The sequence below is a fragment of the Somniosus microcephalus genome, chromosome 15 (assembly GCF_052327205.1).
Source record: "Somniosus microcephalus isolate GS21.2 chromosome 15, FLI_Smic_1.0, whole genome shotgun sequence".
In the NCBI taxonomy this organism is placed as follows: domain Eukaryota; kingdom Metazoa; phylum Chordata; class Chondrichthyes; order Squaliformes; family Somniosidae; genus Somniosus; species Somniosus microcephalus.
Window position 1 is genome coordinate 48,508,854 of NC_141001.1, and position 23,666 is coordinate 48,532,519.

General features: G+C 46.5%; 1 protein-coding gene across 1 annotated transcript in view; it reads right to left on the reverse strand.

Annotated features, from left to right (window-relative positions):
* Positions 1 to 23,666, reverse strand: part of LOC147106717 (uncharacterized) — a 199,665-nt gene that overhangs the window by 100,446 nt on the left and 75,553 nt on the right. Inside the window, exons 4-5 of the mRNA XM_086007774.1 lie at positions 9,154 to 9,312; positions 7,798 to 7,884 (exon numbers count right to left, since the gene is read on the reverse strand). Of these exons, the coding sequence (XP_085863900.1) occupies positions 7,798 to 7,884; positions 9,154 to 9,312 (246 nt within the window). The remainder of the gene's footprint in view (positions 1 to 7,797; positions 7,885 to 9,153; positions 9,313 to 23,666) is intronic.

Here is a 23,666-nt window from a genome sequence, read left to right on the forward strand (position 1 = left end):
AATCCACCAAACCAACTTAACGGATGGCTCCGAGGTGACAAGGGCTACCCCCTGAAGAAGTGGCTTATGACACCGATCAGGAGGCCAGCTAACGAGGCTGAAGAGCGCTACAATGCCAGCCACATTTCAGCCAGGTCCATCATCGAGCAAACCATTGGCTTGTTGAAGATGCAATTCCGATGCCTTGACAGGTCAGGTGGAGCCCTGCAGTATTCAGCAGCCAGGGTCTCCAGAATGGTTGTGGTCTGCTGTGCACTGCACAACATGGCACAGCATCGTGGCTTGCAGCTTCCTGATGAGCAAGTGGCTCAGTTCATAGCCTCCTCAGATGAGGATGAGGAGGAGGAGGAGGAGCAGGAGGAGGACCGAACGCCGGCTTATCGACCAGCAGCAGCGGCAGCATGCGAGCACATGGCTGCCCGTGATGCAAGGGATGCACTTATCCTGGCCAGATTTGCATAGGTTGCCCATGTTGGCACATGTCCTTGGCTCCATCTTAAGACATGATAGACAATGGACATGACTCTCTGGCCTCCTTTCACTCAGGCCACCAACCTGACCATGCAAGTGTCGCGGAGCCCGCAATGTGGAGCTGCCTAAGGCGAAATAACAGATGCCATCAGATCATTTTTATACTTTCAAACAGGGATGACATTTCATCAATAAACATAAACATTCACCCAAGTGGCTACCCCTGTGACTAATGGTGCTTTTTTTCTCTTACACGTGCTTCTACATGGTGCTCCCCCTGCGGCTTCAGCAGAAGTGGAGGCCCCTTGCTCACTTTCATGCTGCTCCTGCTTCGACACCTTTGGCGGGCGTCCTCTGGGTTTATGAGCCTGTGAGGGCTCGCCAAACGTCTGCTCCTCCTGCGGCAGTGCAGGGGCTGAGACGCCCATCTCAGTTGGGTGCGGACTCTGACCGAGGGCTACGCAGTGGGATGGAAGTGTGAGCGCTTGGAGAGGAGCCCCCACTTCCTTGTTGTCTGCCACCAACTTCCCTCTCATGGGTCAGGTCCACCTCAGCGCTTGCAAGTGGCTTGAGAGCACCTTGCTGCACATCAGGGGGTCATGGGGACCCGTATCTGAACTGGCAGTCCTACTCAGAAGAACTTCCATGAAGCTCTGGTTTCTCTGTTCAATAGTTGCCCATCGCTCCTCCAGAGATGTCAATCTATTCTGAACAATCACCATGTATTCCTGACTCTGGCAACTTATTGTCGCCATGGCCGTAGCCAGCCTTTCCACGGAAGTTGCCATCCTTTCCGTGGTGCTGTGTATATGCGCCATTGCCTTCCCAATGGCACTGCTCAGGTTAGAGTTCAACTCCTCCATCCTCTCCCCACTCGCAGTGACCCTGGAGACAAGACCTGTCAGAGACTCCTGCACCTGCTCCTGGAGTTCCAGCATCGCTCTCCTTCTGGATGGACCCAGAGGTACAGGGTCCACATGCAGTGGAGCAGAGCTAGGAGAGTCCTGCGCCCTCTGCCGAGGACTCTCCGCTGCTGTCCCTGTCTCCATCACCTGCTGATGCTCACCTGTGAGATGTGATACACACGGTGACAACACTAATCTATGTCCTGAAGGTTCCACCGAGGTGTGTGTATCTGCGCTGGTGCTGGGTGCGTTTAATTCTGCTGACGCTGCGTCCTCAGAGGTTGCAAGTTCCCCCGAGGAGTCTTGCTGCTCAGCCTCTTCCTCATCGACAGTGGGGTGGGGCTCTGTGGATGGTCCTGTGGGGGAATAAAGGCATGGGTTAGACATTTGACGGAAGTGTGGCATACACATACAATAGTGCAGATGCTCACGTGGCATTCTAACCATGTACACCAACAGCCATTTCAGTCACTCAAGCAGTGTAAATGAGAGAGAGGCAAAACTATTCTGTCACCAGCTTGCTCTGCCTCGCCCGTCTGTCAGTCCTCCACTTCCACCTCCAACTCTGCGCCGGCGATGTCCAGGGCCACCTCTTCAGCCTGGGTGAGAATGGCTGTGGAAGGTGTCCCTCCTCCTGTCTTCGCCCTTTCCCTTTTATTGTGGGCTTTCTTTTCCTGCAGTGAGGGAGACAAGTGGAGTTGGAGTGAGAATGATGGAGTGAGTGTCGAGAGTCCAGAGCATAGATGCTTAGAAGGAGACAAAGATGGAGTGAGGTTCCATGTTGTAGGGTTCTCAAAATTCCCGCACTCCCCAAGACTATGGATCAAGGGACCCTGTTTGGACAAGTTATTAAAACCAGAGCACCCAAAATGGCTTCTGTAACCTCGTGACCAAAACCGACAGGATTTTTTTTAGCAGGGCCCTGCAGACAGGCAGGCCCGGAGACGAAACTTAAAATGCAGGAATCTGTGAAAAGACTCTGGAGCCAGACAGCCAAAGTAAACACAGAATATGCATTCATTCGCCTTGAAACAGATCAAGCTAGAATGGGCCTAAAATCGAGGCCATTAGGTTCCTGCATATTTAATCGATAACAGCTCACAGTAGCCATCAAGTCAGGATGGGGACAATTAAGTTTCATCCATGACAAACAACCAGGACATTGGGGCCATTAGACCCGGAGACAACCACTCCACAAGTCATTAAAATAAATGGCTGTAATCATTTAAACGAGCCCGCCAAAAGCTAGACAAAGGACTGACCTGATTTGGCGCACAGATAAGGTTTGAAGAACGGGTATAATTGTAGGCCCATCAGTGACAATCGCTCTCTTGGCTCTTGACTCTTATCGCTTGTTTGTGGCCTTGGCCTGCTGTCTCTCATTCTCGTGCCCTGGCCTCGTGGCGGGCTCTCTTCTCGCTCCCCACGCCGCTCAACAACCAAGGATGCCCATTACACCAGGGCCAAACGCAGGAGGAGAACGAGACCCGAGTTCAAAACCACACAGGACACACAAGCCACAAACGGGCAGACGAGACGAGACGAAGAAGGTGGTAAACCGGTAAAGGCAGAGAAGGGCAGTGGAAAGACGCATTGGGGGACAAACACCCAGTTATAAGCTGGTGTTTGGTGAATAAGTTGGCATTTACATGCGTGGACAATAAAACCCCAGAATCATAGCCCAGGTGAAGAATAAGCTGGTGTTCAAAGAATGGGTAGTAGCGTCCATGACGAATAAACTGGCGTTCAAAGCATGGGTAGTAAAATCATTTCGACGGTAAAGACCGCCAACCGACCCCCAACCGTAACATTACCGCCGACGACCGCCCGAGGGAGAAGAAGAAGAAAACCCATCACGACTCGACGACGACAGTAGCTGAGGAAAAGGAGGGTGCTTCGCATCAACAACTTCAGCGCCGCGCCCTGAGACCACGTGGCGACGGGATACCCCAAAGGACAGCAAGAGCGGACCTCAAAACCAAACCCAGTTAAAGCAACAGGTTTTGGATTGGTGAGCATGAATTCCTGGCCCCTCATAGCTTAATCTAGTTAGGTATAGGGGGTGGGATAAGGATAAGGGGATTGTTAATGTAGTTGTTTTCCCTCGATGTGCCGTGTGTTCCCCATTCCCATATAAGTGTAATTGTTTATGCCTGTATTTCATACCAGTAATTTTCATAAGATTGTTTTATTCTGCTTTTAATAAAATGTTGGTTTCCTTGCACCAAACCACTTGTCTACTCGATTTTCTGTATCGCCACCTGTACCTAAGTCCGGTGTCTAGAATCCAGGGGTGTGGGAGCAATTCAAACTGCTCAAAAGACAGAGGTGAAGCTGACTGGGCACACGCCACTCCCTTCAATGTCCAAGGGCCCTCCCTGTGCATTGTTAGTCGTTGTCATTGCATAACATTGAAAGGGAGTGTGAGGGCAACATAGTTGAATAGTCAAGTGATTGGGTTCATAGAGTGTGAGGGATGGTGAAGGGTGCAAGGGTTGTAAGGGTAAAGTGGGATGTGGAGGAGGAGGTTGACAATGCAGAATGTTGGTGATGAGAGGAGAAGGGGAGCAGAAGAAGGAGAGTCAAGCTGAAGGTATACTCACTTTGCCCGATCTTACAAAGTCATTGAACCTTTTACGGCACTGCAGCCATGTTCTTTTGCACACTGATCTGGAGGTGATCTCCCTTGTCAGCTGCACCCAAGACAGCCTTGGTTTCTTTGGGAGGCCTCTTCCTCCCAGATGAGGGGAAGAGCACCTCCCTGCTGGCTCTCGCCCCCTCAGCCAGCATTCCCAGCGCCTCATCAGAGAACCTCAGGGAGGCCCTTGCCTTGCAATTGGCCATTGTTGAAGCAGAATTTTTTTGGGAGGTGTTACACCATCGACCAAAATCAGTGGAATGAGCCAAGGCAGCAAGCAACCCTTAAATGAAGCTGGATAAGTGACGTCAGCTGAGGCGAGTTTCAGTCCCAAAACACTAATTGGCCCAGGGAAACCCACAGCTCTGAAATCAACTGGCCAATTAGGGCAAAATCGCAAATTTTTCCCACCTCTCAGTGGAGGCGGGTTTGGAACCCATCCAAACCGAAACCCGCCTCCATTGGGAAAATCACCCCCCTGCTGTCAGCAGCCTTCTTCTGATGCCGGCGGCCGGCTTCTGGACCGTCTAATTTTCGTCCCCCTCCCGTCGGCCAGCTGTCACTTTCCGCAGGAAGTAGCTGAGCAGCAGCATTCAAATAACTCTCCGTCCCGCATGGGATTGCCGTCCACTCCCGCCCGCATCCAGCCCGAAGTTACATTCCGCTCTAAAGTTTCAGTAATGAAACCTCTGAATGGGGCTATAGAGATCTTAGATAACAATATACAGCAGGCTGTCTTGTCTGGATTCAACATGCTGGGGAGTCAGGTTGAGACAAGTATAATGAAGGGTTTAGTGACCCCATAGCTGCCCAGTGGTATGGTCCCTGTAGATCACTGGTGGTCCTGAGGGAGTGTTCAGGGGAATAGCCATAAGTTAGTACTGATGATAGTTGTCTTTCAGAATGATGCCACATCTGTACTGCACATCTTTTTTTCCCAAATTATTCCAGATGTGCTAGCTGGATTGCAGGACCAGCACATTACATAAGTGACATCAGTTGCAGCCACCATATCATTACATATGCCGCCATCAGTTGCAGCACCATTCACTGACCTAGCACAAGGAAATACCGGATCCATCCATTTCCAGTAGCACATTGAGGGCTGGGAGATAGCTACCACACTTCCTCCTCACTTACAAGAAACGCTCAGTAAGGGAGCAGAAGACACACACTTTACACTTTCACAGGAAGGAAGCATCAGGGTAAGGAATGTTGAGCACAAGTGCATCACACATGGGAAATAAAATTGCGTTAACTGGAATTAAAATGTGTTGTGACCATTGATTTGGGATGAGGTTATATGAAATAGTAGGTGGAGGGTGAATCGTGTCCGGAGGATGATTGGGGGGTGAATCGGGGCCAGGGGATGATTGGGGATGTGGTTGGAATTTGAGGAGGATCGTGGGTTTGTCAAGGGCTGGAGGACGATTGGGGCCGGAGGAGTATCGGGGGAAGGGCGGGCGGTTGTGGGCCGGAGGAACATAGGAGCTGGAGGAGCATTAGGGGGGAAGGGGGGAAGGGGCGAGGTGTGGTGTGGTCGGGAGCCGGAGGACGATCGGGGCCGGAGGAACATCGGGGCTGGAGGAGGAGAGGCCGGGAAGGCGATTGGAGGGGAGGGGGTCGGAGGCCGGGAAGGCAATCGGCGATCTCGTGGGAAGAGATCAGTGGCCTCGGGGGTGTCCAATCGCAAGGGCTGGGTGAGGCAGGGACGTTGAATCCAGCAGGTAAGTGGAAAGGCACTTACCTTCTGGATCCAGCAGTCCTCGCAACCCTGTAGCTGGCGGGTTCCCCGAGGCCCAGGAAGCCTAGCCGGCCAGAGTTAAATTTAAAATGGTGGATCACCATGAGGCACGCCTATTTAAATGGACGACCCACCTTCTGGGAGCAGGTTGGCTGCCCGCCCTCCGTCCAGCCTCCATTAAAACCGGAAGTGGGCGGCTTGGGGTCGGGATTCCGTTTTTTAACTCTTTAACCTCCCACCCGACTCTCACCCAACCCCAACCCAGCCACTCGTTGGGGTTAAAATTCCCCCCATAGTTACCGAAGAGCCCAAAAGCCAGTGAGAATTCATGTTGAAAAATCTCGGAGGATGTGAAGAAGTTTAAAAGCTGCTACAGTAGCTGAAGGAGTGGTAGGTATCTGGCTGGACCAGCAAACTGTAAATTTATGTGTGTACAGAATAAAGTTCAAACAATACAAAGCAACATATGTTAGAGATTTTTATGAACTGCTTTGGACTATGCTCCTGACTTGCCTTCATTGATGAACTGCCTCCTGGTATTTAAGAAATGTAACTCAAGTTGCTTAACATTTTGCCACTTTGACTATTGAATTTTAACATCACAAATCCACATTTTAATTTTGGAAATTCTCAACAGTATGCTCAAATCAGCCACATTTGCCTGATCACCTGTGCGTTGGCATACATCACCATGGATTCAAAGTTCAGGCAATTTGTTTTCCATTTGAAGCCCAAAATGAGATGAATTCCTTGTAATTATTCCATACAGTTTTTAATAATGTATATTTTAGAGCTTGCGAGGTTGTTTTTATTTGGTGTCATCTATCACGATAGCCATGATGCTATGTTCAGTTGTTTTCTGATGATGACCTCAGAGAGATTGGCCTGGAATTTCATCGAAAGTTTCAGTGTAATTACAGCGTAAGAGTGGAGTTGCACTGATACCTGCATTGTGTTTTCTATATTTTTGAATACTTTTTAATGGCATCAGAAAAAAGTATCCACAATTGCATTTTCCTAAACATTCATGTGCCCATTTTGTCGACAGCATTTTACACCTAAATTTCCTGGCAATATCTTTAGCATACGCCAGAATGTAAAATTTGGCATAAACAAGTAGGGTTCGAGGAAAGCATGGAACTCACCATATATTCCTTCTTTAAGTTTAAAAATTAAAGTTTCCAGCCATTTAATCATCATTCATGCATATTAGGCACAGCGTGTTTAAGAACATGCACTCATAGAAGCTTTTCAAAGTGACTCATACTGAAGACATAAAAATTAATCTAAAGAAGCAGAAAATACAGTGCAGCTCTCAGTGAGGATAAATATAATAATAAAAATCACTTTAAAAATAGTCACAATAAAACACCAGAAAAACAACTTTGTTTCCTGCTGCGCCTAAAATTCAGGACCAATTTTCCACATGTTTTGAACCAGTGTAAATTTAGGAAATTTGGTTATTTAGCATAGGAGTGGAACCATTATAATGAGCTGGTATTCACATGGATTGATAGTTGAGGTTATGTGATCATGAAAGGCATCACAAGTCTGATCCAGCCCTCCTTCCTCGACATCGACTTGGCTACTTTCTAGTTCAGGTTACTGTATAGCAATCAGGAGTGTAACTCTAGCTGATTATCCCTCTTCAAAGACACTGGGGCAATTGCAATGCCCTAGTGATGCCATCAACTAACTCAGCGCAAATCAGGGATTGAATCTGGGACATTCTAATTCGTGTAGGTCTGTACCACATCAGGCAGCGAATTTACCTTCTGCGTTATTGATGGGAATGGGCAGGAAATCTATGCCATGACATAATACAGTGCAAATCACATAAACTGACATATAGCAAAATTCCATTTAGAGTGAAAAAGTAAAATGTTACGAAATAAAACAAATTATTGCTCACTTATTGTGAAGGTCAGAGCAATAAATCTCTATTGTTTACCTGATGGAATGCTGTCCAAGGTATCTCTCACTTCAATGGAAATTGATGCCTGCAGTCACAAATGCTTACTCTCTGTACAGTCACTCACCTGGCATAAGTTATGGCTGGAAATAGGGAAGTCACATCCAGGTGGATGGAAGGGCTGAAGAACAGCAGTTAATGGTCTTAAGGGTTGCTAAAAATGGAAACAAATACAGATATATTATCAGTAATTGGTTCTTATAGTTGTCTTTTAAACAATCCCACTAATCATTTCTAGTGTTGCCTAGGTTTATGATGTGTGATCAAGTCCTTAGAGGTCAGGTTTTTCAACCAAAGTTTCCTGGTTTTAATTTATCACTCCACTTCACACACTGCCAAAAGTTTTTACACAAGTATCCCCTTGAGCAGGGTATTCGCCTTAATTGGGCTCCATTTTATCCAACTGCTAAACAATACCAGCATTGGAAAGTCAACTGGAGTCCTGTGTAAATGACTAGCACCTGCCTGCAGGAATTACACACTCCGAGCCCAACTAATGAATGAGAGAAGGTCACGCCCCTTATGCCAGCCTTTGATTAAAATCTAGCCACAGGAAATTTTGACTTTAATCAATTTGAAGCTGTCAAACACTGACAATCTGTACGCCAGGTTAATTCCTTCCTCTCAGGATGATTTAGAGATCTCTCCAGAACAGAAAGCAGAGGCTGCAGATTTTGACAGCTGGCAGCCATTCTGCTTTCTGTGCCGGTGAGATGAGGGACTTCCGAGACCTGAAGGAAGGAAGGCTGTAAAGGTAAGTAAAGGTTAGTAGAACATCTTTAAACACTTTACACAGACCAAACACACTTACCTCTGCACTCATGCACCCATCACTCACCTGAATACTGGACATCTCAACCCCTTCAAGCCCTTCATCCCGACGGCCTGCCTCGCTAACTTGGCGTGGTTTGGAGCCGTCAGGAATCCCACATTTCAACAATGAAAATAGGGATTAGGCTAAAAACTGCCTGTTAACTACCTGTTAACAGGCAGTTAATTGGCACTAATCCCCTTACCGCCTCGGGTAGGCGGGTCCCAGTGCGGGGCGGGTACCCGCCTCCTTTGAAACTGGCATGGAGGCGGGTTGGGGGCGGGATGGGGTCGGGACCCCCAATTTCGGGATTTTAAACCCCCACACGCCTGCAATCCCGACTCCACGGCCCAATGAAAATCCAGCCCTATGACTCTATAACTAACAAAATTATTTGAAAAATTAAATGTAAATCATGTTTTTTACTCTGGTACAAAATTAGTAAACTTGACAGTTGAGATTGGCATGGATGAGCAAGCAAAGTCATTAACGCTGTGTTGATTAACTATTAAATGAACAGGATTAATATCTATTTAATAATAAGATTGAAATGATAAGGATAAGAACACACAAATGGTCAAATGGTTTCTGGATCATAGTCACAGAGATTACCAAGGGACTAGCATTGCCTCTGAGAGGAGAGCCCTGCTCCATGGAAAGATGATGTGGTGGTGAGATCTGCCTGTTGATTTCATCTGTCAAGGCTTCAGATATTGGACTGTCCTCTTTAGATTCAGCGGCAATGCTTGCTACGGCCTCTCTGATTTCTGCCTAAAATCAGTAATCGGTTACTATTAACTTCACATCTCAGCAACATCAGTAGCACATTCACTTTGCATTTCCAGGGCCAAAACAATTCTTTAAAGGAACACCATTTCCATAACTTTTCTAAGTGTTTAACACCCCCTATTTCCCATGTAAGGATCTACATTGAAAAGAGTTAGGGCAGTGCGGGCGCAGGAGATGCAACACCTGCCCTTTTACTTCCTCCCTTCCCACTATCCAGGGCCCCAAACACTCCTTCCAGGTGAAACAGCGATTTACTTGTACTTCATTCAATTTAGTTTACTGTATTCGCTGCTCATGATGTGGTCTCTACATTAGTAAGACCAAACGCAACCGTAATCGTAACCCCGAGCTTCCGGTCCCTTGCCATTTTAATTCTCCATCCCACTCCCACTCTGTCCTCGACCTCTTACACTGTTCCAGTGAAGTTCAACGCAAGCTCAAGGAACAGCACCTCATCTTTCGATTAGGCACTTTACAGCCTTCCGGACTCAACATAAAGTTCAACAATTTCAGATCATAACCACTGCTCCCATTTTTTCAGAGAGCAGCTGTTGGTAATGATTCTGCTATTGCCATTTACACCTCCTCTAGGCCCATCTTTTGTACCTTTGCTTGTCCCATTACTATCCCCTTTTGCCTCACCATCATCCCTTTTGTCATTTAAACTCTCCTGCCTTCCACCATATCACAGACCTTCCCTTTTGTTCTTTCCTCCCCTCCCCACTTTTCCTGGCTCTATACTTGCTTAAAACCTGTTACAACTCAAACTTTTTCCAGTTCTGATGAAAGGTCATTAACCTGAAACATTAACTTTATTTCTCCCTTCACAGATGCTGCCTGAGTATTTCCAGCATTTTCTGTTTTTAATTCTCAATAGATATGGGCTCACAAAACCCCCCCGAATATACCAATCTATTTGCAATCCCATGCACAGAGACCACACAGTGACTGGTGTGGGAAATGGAAAAATGTCATGCTGCTACAATAGGAGCAACTCTTTTGAGGTTGCAGCTGAAGCACATTGTTGGGGCAGAGTAGAATGAACGTTACTCTGCATCTAACTCTGCGATACCTGAATAGCGGGGCTCAATGCCGACAATGAGTTCCTGTAAGGGAAGTGTTCCATTCCGCGGCCCTAATGTCCATCACTTTGATGGCATAAAATTAACACCATTTTTTTTGTGTTTAGCGAAATCTTTTCAGATTTTCTCTGCAAACATGCAATATAAATCACATCAAAATACATCATGTGTCACTTGCACGTGACAGCCTCATGACAAAAGTGATGCATGGCTCTTCTGGCTCTTTCTAACCCCCAAAAAGTTGCTATACCTTATTTTCATGAAAAATATGCCTCTAAGTTTATAAACACTAAGAGGCTACCGACCATAGAGCACATATACCAGAAACGCTGTTTACGGAGGTCACGGACCATCATCAAAGACCCTACCCACCCCAGCCACAGTCTGTTCGCCCTCCTGCCATCTGGGAGACGCTACAGATGCATTCGCACCCGAACGACCAGATTTAGGAACAGCTTCTTTCCCAGGGCTGTCATCCTACTGAACTCCACAAATAAACTCTAAAGCCTGCACATCTGCCAATGCACTTTATTATGGTTATGTTTATGTTAATGTATTACAAGCCAAATGAATGTTGAATGTTTAAATGTCTTAATCTAAATGTACACTCTCGGGAGCCGCAAGCCTACATTTCGTTGTACTGCACTTGTGCACTAACAATGACAATAAAGTTGATTATTATTATTATTATTATTAATAATAATATTTGTAGATCTCACAGTTGCAGTATTTTGATACTGTTAAGAATCATTCAGATAAAACTTACCATCTTTGAAACTTACCATTTGTGATGGATTGTTTTGGAGATATCAAACTGCACTTTCAACAGGCAGCAATAACACTTCTAAATCGTGGGGCTGAAATTACATGGTCCTTTGTTGCCGAGTGGGAGTGTAGTGGAAAGGTCACAAACCATGTTGGGACTCAGATATGCCAGGTCACAACCTTGGCTGGGAGTTTGGGGCAGAAACTGGACCCACCCCAAGCAAGGCTATTGATGGGATGGGAGCAGGGACTCCCAGCAGCCATCTATTTAGTCTTCTTGTCTCTTGAAATAATGGTGGCACTATGAATTGGAATAAAATGAAGGAATTATGAAGTGGTTTCCAAGTTTGGCTGCAGGAGTGTGCAGTGTTCGGTGATGGCCTCCAAAAAATGTGTCTGCATGTAAGTATCTTCAGAAATGGCTGGATATTATTGTCAGGTCCAATAAAAGATGGTGCAAGGTAGGTTATAAGTGATTAGTTAAGATGCAAATGCACATGCATGGCATGCACCCATTGACACTCATCCTCCTCCACAATCTGCAAATACAAATGGATTCCCAGAGGGATACCCATTACTCTTGTTTAGGCAAAACACAATGAATTATATCTGGGGAAACCGACACAGATGGCAAATGGGATCCAGCTTTGAGAAACTTGCAGTAATTCTTTTTTACAAAGGCAGCTAATTGGTAGAAACAAATAAAGCAGCTACTCATTAGTTGAAAACAAATGAATCCACTAGAAATAGAATAATAGCAAATATGAAGTGCCTCCAATGAAACACTTGTTTTGTGAGTAGCTGAAGTGTTATTTAAGTGCTCCAATGTTATTATAGCTTTATTGTCTAATTACCATATTTTTAAGGGCTTAAATGAGGCGAATGCACAAGAAATGTGTAATCTCTAAGTGTCACAGGTGCTTCCTCACCATATAAGATAGGAACAGGAGTAGGCCATTCAGCCCTCCAATCCTATTCCACCATTCTATTCGATCATGGCTGATCTGTACTTTACCTGCCTTTGATCCACATCCCTTGGTACCCTTACCTAACAAAACTCTAACAATCTCAGTCTTTAAAATTTCAATTAATTCAGCATCCAGAACCTTTTGGGGGGTGAGTTCCAGAGTGGTCTGCACAAAGTGATCTTAAACGGAGTGCTTCTAAAACAGAGTGTTAAAATTGGAAATTTGGAGAGAGGGGAAATTCGGAGCAGAGGGGGAAGGATTTGCTGCTGTTTGCCTTCAATACTTGTAGTGCTTTGTGTTACAGGTAAATATTTAATTTAATCTACCTATAACTTAAACTAAATCTAGTAATTAGTTAAAAACAAAGCTATAAGCTAAGTTAATTAAATACATGAACTTTAATTAATTAAATAACTAAAACAAGGTTATTTAGGGATGGTTAGGCAGGTGGTGTGCCGCAACTGCAGCATGTGGGAGTTTGTGGCAAGCACCGCGATCCTGGACAACCACGTCTGCAGTCTGTGTCTGCATCTTGAGGAACTTCAGCTCAGAGTGGTTGAGCTGGAGTCTGAGTTGCAGATATTGCTGGGCAGCAGGGATGGGGAGAGTTATCTGGACACTATGATCCAGGAGGCAGTCACACCCCTTAGGTTAGGTAGTGGTATAGGTCTGGTTAGTGGTCAGTGACAGGACTGCAGGTAAGGGGAGCTAGGTGCAGTGCTGGAGGAGCCTCGGCCTTTGCCCTTATCCAACAGGTATAAGGTTCTTGCTGCCTGTGTAGATAAGGGCAAAGTCTGCAAGGTGGATGAGCAAACTGACCGTGGTACAGGAGGCCATTCAAGTGGGGGGAGTGAAAAGGAATGTCGCAGTGATAGGGGCAGTATGGTCAGGGGGATAGATACTGTTCTCTGCAGCCACGACCAAGAGTTCCGAAGGTTGTGTTGCCTGCCTGGTGCCAGGGTTAAGGATATCTCCTCATGGTTGGAGAAGAATTTGGAGTGGGAGGGGGAGGATCCAGTTGTTGCGGTCCACGAAGGAACTAACAACATAGGTAGAACTAGGAATGAGGTTCTGCTGAGAGAGTTTGAGGAGCAAGGGTCCAAATTAAAATGCAGAAACTCAAAGGTAATAATCTCTGGATTGTTACCTGAGTCACAGGCAAATTGGCATAGGGACAAGCAGATCAGAGAGTTAAATGCATGGCTCAAAGAGTGATTTTGATTCAGGGGCACTGGCACCAGTACTGGGGAAAGAGGAAGCTGTTCCGTTGAGACAGACTCCACTTAAACCGGGCCAGGACGAGTGTCCTGGCAAACTGAATAACTCGGGCTATAGATAGGGCTTCAAACGAAAAAGGCGGGGTTCGGGGAGGGGAAATTTAAAAATCTAAAGAGAAAAGTCAAGGCAATGGAGCAGTGTAGCAATTTGGGTAAAGATAAGCAGAGAGTGACAGGAAGGGGCAGAGAGTTTAACAGTAATAGTGCATCACCAAATAAGGTGAAAGCAGGGAATAATGGTAAAAAGTTCAAATTAAAGGTTCTTTATCTGAATGCACAACATTCATAACAAGATAGACAAATTAGTGGCACAAATAGAGGTAAATGGGTTTGATCTAATAGCTATTACAGAGACATGGTTACATGTGACCAAAGTTGGGAACTAAATATTCCAGGGTACTTGACGTTTTGAAAAGACAGGCAGAATGGAAAAGGGGATGGGGGTAGCCCTGATAATAAAGGATGACATAAGGACAGAAGTGAGAAAGGATCTTGGCTCGGAAGATAAGAAAGTAGAATCAGTATGGGTGGAGATAAGAAATAACAAGGGGCAGAAAACACTGGTGGGAGTAGTTTAAAGGCCCCCAAACAGCTATACCATTGTACAGAGTATTAATCAACAAATAATAGGAGCTTGTAACAAAGGTAATACAATAAGCATGGGAGACTTAATCTTCATATAGACTGGGCAAATCAAATTGGCAAAGGTAGTTTGGAGAACAAGTTCATGGACTGCATTCGAGACAGTTTCCTAGATGAATACGTCATGGAACCAACCAGGGAACAAGCTATTTTAGGTCTTGTATTGTGTAATGAGACAGGGATATTTATTATTCTTATAGTAAAGGATCCTCTGAGGAAGAGTGATCATAATATGATAGAATTTCACATTGGGTTTGAGAGTGAAATACTTAAGTTTGAAACTAGAGTCTTAAACTTAAATATAGCCAATTACATAGGTATGAGGGTCAAGTTGGCTAAGGTAGATTGGGAAATTAGATTAAAAGGTATGATGTTAGATAAGCAGTGGCAAATATTTAAGAAATATTCCAAAATTCTCAACGAATATACATTCCATTGAGAAATAAAAACTCCACGGGAAAAGTGATCCATCTGTGGCTAACTAAAGTAGTTAAGGATAGTATTAAATTAAAAGAAGACGCTTATAATGTTGCAAAGAATAGTAGTCAGCCTGAGGATTGGGAGAGCTTTAGAAACCAACAAAGGATAACCAAATAAATGATAAAAGGGAGGAAATAGAATAAGAGTAAACTAGCAAGAAATATAGAAATAGATTGTAAGAGCGTCTACAAGTATGTATAAAGGAAGAGAGCAGCAAAAGTAAGCATTGGTCCCTTAGAGGCTGAGACAGGAGAAATTATAATGGGGAATAAGAAAATGGCAGAGACTTTAAACAAATATTTTGGCCACGATTTTGCCGGCGCTCAGAGGGCAGGTTTTGGAGGTGGATCGGGAGTTAAAATCCAAATGAATGACACCCGCAGCCATCCCACTTCCACGCAACTTTGCAAAGTGTTGGGTCTGCGAGTCCTGATCAAACCCAACACCAAACGGTGGGAGAGGTAGTTAACAGTTTGTTAACTGCCTAGATAATCCCATTTTTAAAGGCTCTTCCCATTTTAGTACATTTTCAGCATGTTGCCCGTTATGCAACAAACACGCCAGCTGATTGTGCCGAGTTCAGCAACTAGCTGAATTGCTGCTCCTGCAGCATAAAAGCGGACGTGCAACATGGCTGACTTTCAGATGCCAGAACTTTGTGTTTTGGAGGTTTTGGAACACATTTTGCAGGTCTATTGAACTTGTGTTTAAGCTGAGATCCATATGCACTGTGACCTCCTTGGAAAGCCCTCTCCCCACATTGATTGACGCTTATAACATCTATTCCTCAACTGAGATATATACCAGCAGAATAGGAACCATTTATACCCTCTCATCCTGGTCCTCAGAATCAGAGGAGGAGCAGCGGTGGCAGCAGCAGAACCAGGCACAACAGCAGCAGCAACAACAGGAGCGCCAACCTTCTCCTCAGTCACCTGATGCTGCACAGGGCAGAGGGCATCAGCACAGGGCTGCACCGCACCACAGGAGATACCCCCAACACAGGGTTTACAGGCACAGGATGAGCTTCCTCAACATGAGTGAGCAGCGGTGCCAAAGGACCCGGCCGAGACTTTCGCGAGAGGTAGTCGCTGACATCTGCACAATGCTGCACCAACACCTGGAGCCCAGAAGAGCAGGTGGGCACTCCTTACCAGTGGCTGTCAAAGTCACCACCGCACTCAACTTCTTTGCTTCGGGATCCTTCCAGGGATCAGCAGCAGACATCAGCGGCATCTCCCAGTTGGCTGCACACACTTGCATCACGCAGGTAACCGATGCCCTCTTTGCAAAGTCGCACAATTACATCCACTTCTCCACGGATGAAGCAAGTATAACTGTGCGTGCAATTGGCTTTGCAAATATAGCAGGCTTCCCAAGGGTGCAGGGCGTCGTAGACTGCACATGTGGCCATTAGGACACCCCATCACAACCCAGCTGAATTTGTGATCCGCAAGGTCTTCCACTCCCTTAATGTCCAGCTGGTGTGTAATCACAGGAAGAACATTATGCATGTTTGCGCCAAGTTCCCTGGCAGTTACCATGACTCGTTCATCCTGCGGCAGTCTACTGTGCCCCAGCTGTTCAATCCGCTATCCCAACTTTCTGGATGGCTACTTGGAGACTAGGGCTATCCCCTGAAAAAGTGGTTAATGACACCGATGAGGAGGCTATCAAACAAAGCTGAGGAGCGGTACAATGTGAGCCACATTTCAACCAGAAGCATCATAGAGCAAACCATCGGCTTGCTCAAAATGCGATTCAGATGCCTCGACAGATCTGGTGGAGCCCTACAGTATGCACCAGCCAGCATCGTGGTCTGCTGTGCCCTGTACAACATCGCACAGCAGTGTGGCTTACCGCTTCCTGAGGAACAAGTGACTCAGTGCACAGCCTCCTCGGAAGAGAAGAAGGAGGAGGTGGAGGAGGAGGCAGTAGATGAGGTACACCTTGCGGAGGCGAATGTGCCAATTCCACCAGCACGCGACCACATTGCTGGCCGTGAGGTAAGGGATACACTAATCCATGCCAGATTCGTGTAAGTTTACGCATCAACCACATGCGGCTGGCACGTGGAAATGAATGTCTGGCCAACCTTCTTAAAACACCATACAGAATCTGTACAATAAACTGTGGTTTCCTATCACTCTCACCACCATCATTACAGATGAAAGGCACCTTGACCCCTCACTGTGCAACTTCCATTTCTGAGCACATATAGGCCAACTCTTTGAATCTTTGTCATCGCATTTCTTTAATACAATTGAAATCATGATGACATACACTACTTTGTCTGAGATCAAAACACCCAAGTGACTACCCTTGTGACTATTTGTGTGTTAACTTTCTCTTACATGTGCTTGTACATGGTGCATCCCCTGTGGCTTCAGCAGATGTTGAAGCACCTTGCTTACTTCTATGCTGTGCCTGCTTAGACGTCTTTGGCGGGCGTCCTCTTGGTTTGGGAGCCTGGGCGGGCTCCGCAACAGTCTGCTCCTCCTGCAGCTGTGCAGGGGCTGAGACAGCCATCTCAGTTGGGTGAGGAATCTGGGGCTCTGACCGAGGGCTCCGCAGTGGCATGCCATATCAGTCACTCATTAAATCTAAATGAGAGGGTTGCAAATCTATTGTCACCAGCTTGCTCTACTGCGCCCGTCTCTCCGTCCCCCACTTCCAGCTCCTCTGCACCTCCGTCGATGTCGATTGTAGCCTCCCCAGTTTGTTAAATGCACCGTCGAAGGTGGGGTTCCTCCTGTCCTCTCCCTCTCCTTCTTATTGTGGTCTCTCTTTTCCTGCAATGAGGGACACAAGTGCAGTTTCAGCGAGATTGATGAAGTGAGTGTAAAGAATCCATAACATAGATGCTTAGAGGGAGACAAAGATGGAGTGAGATGCCAATACCAAGGTGCCTCCCTGTGCATTGTTAGTTGTTGTCATTGCATAACAGTGAGAGCGAGTGTGAGGGGTGCATAGTAGGATGGTGAAGTGATTCTCTTACATAGAGAGGATAGTTAAGGGTGCAAGGGATGTAAGGGTAAGTTGGGACGTGGAGGAGTAGGTTGACAATGCGGAGTGCTGGTGATGAGAACAGATGGGAAGCAGATTGAAGGTAAGTGTGATGTTATACTCACTTTTGCTGAGTGTAGCAGATCATTGAATCTTTTCCTGCACTACACCCAGGTGCGTGAACACAAAGACCTGGCGCTCACCTCCTCAGCAATTTGCAGCCAGGCTGCCTTTGTGTGCTGAGGAGGCTTCCTCCGGCCATTGGAAGGGAACAGAAGCTCCTTGCGCCCTCTTACTCCCTCCACAAGAGCACGGAGGGAGTCATCATCAAAGCAAGGAGCAGCCTTTGCTCTTGCAACAGTCATCTTGCAAAGACCAGTTTTCAGGAGCATCAGAAAGCAAATGAAATCCAAAGGCTACATGGGCCCCTTAAATGCACCTGAATCGAAGACGTCAGCAGAAGCGAGCAGCAGACGCGAACCCACTGATTGGGCCGGGTAACACGCACAGCGGGCTTAATAAGCCCAGTTAAGGCAAAATAGTTATTTCAGAACAGCTGAAACCGGCAGCAGACCGGAACCAGCCAACCCGAATCCAACCCGCCTCCATTGGGGAAATCCAAAAATAGTAGGGAACCAAGGGAATAATAAGAATATGGAACTTAAAGTAATTAATATCAGTAGGGAAAAAGTGCTTGAGAAACAAATGGGACTAAAATCCAACAGACCTGATGGCCTACATCCTAGGGTTCTGAAAGAGGTGGCTGCAGAGACAGTGGATGCATTGTTGTGATCTTCCAAAATTCCCTAGATTCCAGAAGGATCCCAGCAGATTGGAATGTAGCAAATGCAACCCCACTATTCAAGAAAGGAGGGAGAGAGAAAACAGGGAATTACAAGTCAGTTAGTCTGACATCAGTTGTTGGGAAAATGCTGGAATCCATTATTAAGGAAGTGGTAACGGGGTACTTAGAAAATCATATGATTAGACAGAATCAACATGATTTTATGAAAGGGAAATTGTGTTTAACAAATTTATTACAGTTTTTTAAGGCTGTAACTAGCAGGGTAGATAAAGGGGAACCAGTGGATGTAGTATATTTGGATTCCCAAAAGCTATTCGATAAGGTTCCACATAAAAGACTGCTACACAAGATAAGGACTAATGGGGTTCATGATAATATATTAGCATGGATAGAGGATTGGTTAAAACAGAGAGCAGGGATAAACAGGTCATTTTCCGATAGGCAGGCTGTAACTAGTGGCGTGCCACAAGGATCAGTGCTTGGGCCTCAGCTGTTTACAATCTAAATTAATGGCTTAGATGAAGGGACCGAGTGCAATGTATCTAAATTTGCTGATGATACAAAGCTAGGTGGGAAAGTAAGCAGTGAGGAGAACACAAAGAGTCTGCAAAGGGATATAGATAGGTTAAGTGAGTGGGCAGTAAGGTGGCAGATGGAGTATAATTTGGGGAAACGGTAGCATGTCACTAGGCTAGTAATCCAGAGGCCTGGACTAATGATCCAGAGACATGAGTTCAAATAAACCTACTTGACCTCGTCCTCACCAATCTACCTGTCGCAGATGCATCTGTCCATGACAGTATTGGTAGCAGTGACCACCGCACAGTCATTGCGGAGACAAAGTCCCGTCTTCATACTGAGGACACCCTCCATCGTGTTGTATGGCTAAATGGGATAGATTCAGAACACATTTGCAGCTCAAAACTGGGCATCCTTGAGGCGCTGTGGGCCATCAGCAGCAGCAGAATTGTATTCCATCACAATCTGTAACCTTATGGCCCGGCATATCGCTCACTCTACCATGACCATCAAGCCAGCGGACCAACCCTGGTTCAATAAGGAGTGTAGAAGAGCATGCCAGGAGCAGCACCAGGCATACCTAAAAATGAGGTGCCAACCTGGGGAAGCTGCAACACAGGACTACATGCTAAAAGCGGAAGCAGCATGTTATAGACAGGGCTAAGCGATCCCACAATCAATGGATCAGATCAAAGCTCTGCAGTCCTGCCACATCCAGTCGTGAATGGTGGTGGACCATTAAACAACTAATGGGAGGAGGAGGTTCCATGCATATCCCCATCCTCAATGATGGTGGAGCCTAGCACGTGAGTGCAAAAGACAAGACTGAAGCGTTTGCAACCATCTTCAGCCAGAAGTGCCGAGTGGATGATCCATATCGGCCTCCTCCTGAGGTCCCCACCATCACAGAAGCCAGTCTTTAGCCAATTCGATTCACTCCACATGATATCAAGAAACGGTGAGTGCACTGGACACAGCAAAGGCCCTGACAACATCCCGGCTATCGTGCTGATGACTTGTGCTCCAGAACTAGCCGCACCTCTAGCCAAGCTGTTCCAGTACAGCTACAACACTGGCATCAGCTACAACACTGGCATCTATCCGACAATGTGGAAAACTGCCCAGGTATGTCCTGTCCACAAGAAGCAGGATAAATCCAATCCAGCCAATTACTGCCCCATCAGTCTACTCTCAATTATCAGCAAAGTGATGGAAGGTGTCATCGAAAGTGCTATCAAGTGGCACTTACTCACCAATAACCTGCTCACTCATGCCCAGTTTGGGTTCCACCAAGACCACTCTACTCCCGACCTCATTACAGCCTTGGTCCAAACATGGGCAAAGGAGCTGAATTCCAGAGGTGAGGTGAGTGTTACTGCCCTTGACATCAAGCAACATTTCACCGAGTGTGGCATAAAGGAGCCCTAGTAAAATTGAAGTCAATGCGAATCAGGGGGAAAGCTCTCCACTAGCTGGAGTCCTACCAGCACAAAGGAAGATGGTTGTGGTGGTTGAAGGTCAATCATCACAGCCCCAGGACACCGCAGCAGGAGTTCCTCAGGGCAGTGTCCTAGGTCCAACCATCTTCAGCTGCTTCATCAATGACCTTCCCTCCAACATAAGGTCAGAAATGGGGATGTTCACTGATTACTGCACAGTGTTCAGTGCCATTCTCAACTCCTCAGATAATGAAGCAGTCCATGCCCGCATGCAACAAGACTTAGACGTCATTCAGGCTTGGGCTGATAAGTGGCAGGTAACATTCGCACCACAGAAGTGCCAGACAATGACTATCTCCAACAAGCGAGAGTCTAACCACCTCCCCTTGACATTCAATGGCATTACTATCACCGAATCCCCCACCATCGACATCCTGGGGTCACCATTAACCAGAAACGTAACTGGACCAGCCACATAAATACTGTGGCAACAAGAGCAGGTTAGAGGTTAGGTATTCTGCGGCGAGTGTCTCACCTCCTGACTCCCCAAAGCCTTTCTACCATCTACAAGGCACAAGTAAGGAGTGTGATGGAATACTCTCCACTTGCCTGGATGAGTACAGCTCCAACAACACTCAAGAAGCTTGACACCATACAGGACAAAGCAGCCCGCTTGATTGGCACCCTATCTACCACCTTAAACATTCACTCCCTCCACCTCCGGCGTACCGTGGCTGCAGTGTGTACCATCTACAAGATGCACTGCAACAACTCGCCAAGGCTTCTTCAGCAGCACCTCCCAAACCCGCGACCTCTTCCACCTAGAAGGACAAGGGCAGCAGGCGCATGGGAACACCACCACCTCCAAGTTCCCCTCCAAGTCACACACCATCCTGACTTAGAAGTATATCGCCGATCCTTCATCATCGCTGGGTCAAAATCCTGGAATTCCCTACCTATCAGCACTGTGGGACTACCTTCACCATACGGGCTGCAGCGGTTCAAGAAGGTGGCTCACCACCACCTTCTCAAGGGCAATTAGGGATGGGCAATAAATGCTGGCCTTGCCAGCGATGCCCACATCCCATAAACAAATTTTTAAAAAATCTCTAATTTTAAGATTGTGGTGCCCCTTTGTTCTGGATTCCCCCACCAGAGGAAATAGTTTTGCTGTATCTATCCTATTCTGCGTTGCGCCCCCTCTAAGGCCAATAACATCCTTCCTGAGGTGCAGTGCCCAAAACTGAACGCAGTACTCCAGATGGGGTCTGACCAAGGCTCTGTGCAACTGTTATTATACAATCTTATGGCATGATCAGTGCCCATAATGAACACTGCATTATTGGCCCCCATATGAATTAAATATCAGTTGGCTATCCAAAGCTTAATTTTTAATTAATGAAAATTGTAAATGTGCAAATTCTTGCTAAAGTTAAAATTCAAAGCTTCACTTTCGGCTCCTGAGAAACTTACTTTCCACTGTTTGTTTTTAAATGTTTTTAAAATTAGATTTCCATCTTCCAGAAAGTATGATTTGCCCAGAGAGTTATAACTTTAATAGTAATAACACTTGTTTGTGAGCCTTCCCCAAGCAACTTGCAATTCAGAAATAAAGAAATAAAGTAAAACTTAACTACTTAATTCCTTTTGTTTTTTAATGCATAAACAGCTATTCTGTATACAAGAATGAGTATAGCCATTCCTGTAATAGTACGTCACCTGAAAATTATGTGGATTACGAGAGAGTCCTGAATGCCAAGTCCAGTCGATTTGGACTTTCCATGAGGATAAAGTCTGACCTGTTGCTCTTAAAATGGATGCCACTTTGTCCGCTAATTCTGGATCCTTTCTCATTGCAGTTTTATAATGCAGTTCAAGTAGAAGGTTGGTGTTGCTAGGGTAATACCACAAATTCACATTTAATCTGGAAGTACAATGGGCTCGATTTTGCCAGGCCCGAGGAGGCGGGATTGGAGGCATGGGAGTTGTTAAAATCACCAAAAATGGCGGGCGGGCCCGATCCCGCCTCCATCCCACCTCCGACCAATTTTCCCAAATGTGTGTTTTCTGACCCGCTTTCCCCTTAAGGCCCCTAACAACCATTAAATGCCTCTATAATCTCATTTTGAGAGGCCTTTCTGATTTTAACACATTTCCCCCCATCCTCTGGAACACGCCAGGTAATGCTGGCAGCCTCACAAGTGGATTGCTTACGAACAGCTGCAGCTCCACCATTACAAAGGAGTTTTCACCAATGATCGTTTGCAGGTGGCAGAACTTTGTTGTTTCAGGTCTGCGGGAACTTTTAGCAGGCATACTCAGTGTTATGGAAGTTTGGAGCCTGACACCCACCTCCAGTGTGACCTCCTGGGAAACCCCTCTCCCCACCTTGACTAAGCGCTTCCTCAACTGAGGCATATACTAGAAGTATGGCGGCCATTTAATTCCTTTCCACCTGGACATCAGATTCAGATGAAGACCAGCCGCGGCAGCAGCAGAACCATGAGCAACAGCAGCACCAACATCAGGAGCATCAACAGGAGCGCCAAGCTGCTAGTCACCCACCTGAAGATGCACAGGCCAGAAGGCACCAGAGCGCAACCATATTGCTGCCAGGGATGCAAGGGACGCACTCATGTTGGTGACATTTGCTTAGCCTGTACAATCAAACACTTTTGCCTTGCACCTTCTTACCAGAGCATCGACAATGGACAAAAACCTGCCGATTCCTATCACTCTGACCACCATAATAACAATTGCAAGTCGCCCTAAGCCCTCAATGTGGAAGTCCCATTTGCGAAATGACACAGGCCACAACTTCAACAGTTTAGCATCAGAATTTTTTATCACAACAAGCAACTGGTGGCATTTCAAAAATAAACACAACATAACACCCAAGTGACAACCCTTGTGACTACTTGTGCATTATCTTCCTCTTACGTGTGCTCCTACGTGGTGCTTCCCCTGTGGCTTCAGCAGATGTGGAGGCCCCTTGCTCACTTTCTTGCTGCTCCTGTCTCGACACCTTTGGTGGCCGTCCTCTGGGGTTGTGAACCTGTGAGGGCTCGGCAACAGTCTGCTGCTCTTGAGGCTGTGCAGGGGCTGAGATGCCCATATCAGTTGGATGAGGACTCTGGTAGGGCTCTGACCAAGGGCTTTGCAGTGGTATGGTCGTGTGAGTGTTTGGAGAGGAACCCCCACTTCCTTGTTGTCTGCCACCAACATCCCTCTCATGGGTCAGCCTCACTTCAGAGCTTGACAGCACCTTGCTGCACTTCAGGGGGGCCATGAGGACCCGTTTCTGCACTGGAAGTCCTTCTCCAGAGGACTTCCATGAAGGTCTGGTTTCTATG